Raw genomic sequence first — 705 nt, forward strand, 5'->3', positions numbered from 1 at the left:
GCTTGGTGTCGCCCGCACCACGCTCAGCCAGTGAGCGCACCGGCCAGTCCTATATAGGATCAGAACCCACGGCGGGAGCGGCGCTGCACTCCCAGCGCTGCACTCTCCTGAGTGCGCCACAGGGTCGGCCTTAAGACAAAATTTTGTTTTCCAAATAGCTGTGGCACCTATGCAATGTCACATGCACACTTACAACCTGCTGTGAAACCATGTCTGCTTAATCTGAATCCAAGTCAAGCACAGATGGAAATCAGCTCAAAAGCCCCCCAGGCAGAGGGGGAGGCTCACACTGGATAGCTCGGAGCCGGGGGATCACCGGGGGGCTGCTGGGTGGGCTGGGACTGCTGCTGTTCAGACTCCTCCTTTTATCCAAGTTGGGGGAGGCCTGCACGGTTATCTTGTGCTGGAAATCTGTTGGATTCAGAAGAAAGTAAGAATCGGTGAGTCACGGTTGCAAGTGATTTTCATAGCCATGTCTTGAGCTCATGGCCATAAAAGCAAAAATTACCAGACGGGAACTCTCAAGTATATTTAGAGTTGGTTTCTTACATATCAGGGTTCAAGTCAATAAATAATGATTCAGAGCTTATGCATTAGGGACAGTGACACACACACCCACGCACACACATACATAGAAAAATGCAGTGTTACTGAATCCTTGGAGAACAAGGATTCTTGGAGAGCAATCCATCACTAATGCATGGA

At 50.1% G+C, this 705-nt stretch overlaps 1 protein-coding gene across 1 annotated transcript in view; it reads right to left on the bottom strand.

Moving 5' to 3' along the window:
* The window catches only part of LOC103609169 (mitogen-activated protein kinase kinase kinase MLK4-like), a gene marked incomplete at its 5' end in the record, with an annotated part of 18,917 nt that extends 18,502 nt beyond the window's left edge, over positions 1-415 (bottom strand). Inside the window, one exon of the mRNA XM_008593518.1 lies at positions 289-415. Within this exon, the coding sequence (XP_008591740.1) occupies positions 289-415 (127 nt within the window). The remainder of the gene's footprint in view (positions 1-288) is intronic.
* Positions 416-705: the final 290 nt, after the last annotated feature.

This window comes from Galeopterus variegatus, unplaced genomic scaffold (genome assembly GCF_000696425.1).
Source record: "Galeopterus variegatus unplaced genomic scaffold, G_variegatus-3.0.2 Scaffold9294, whole genome shotgun sequence".
Lineage (NCBI taxonomy): Eukaryota > Metazoa > Chordata > Mammalia > Dermoptera > Cynocephalidae > Galeopterus > Galeopterus variegatus.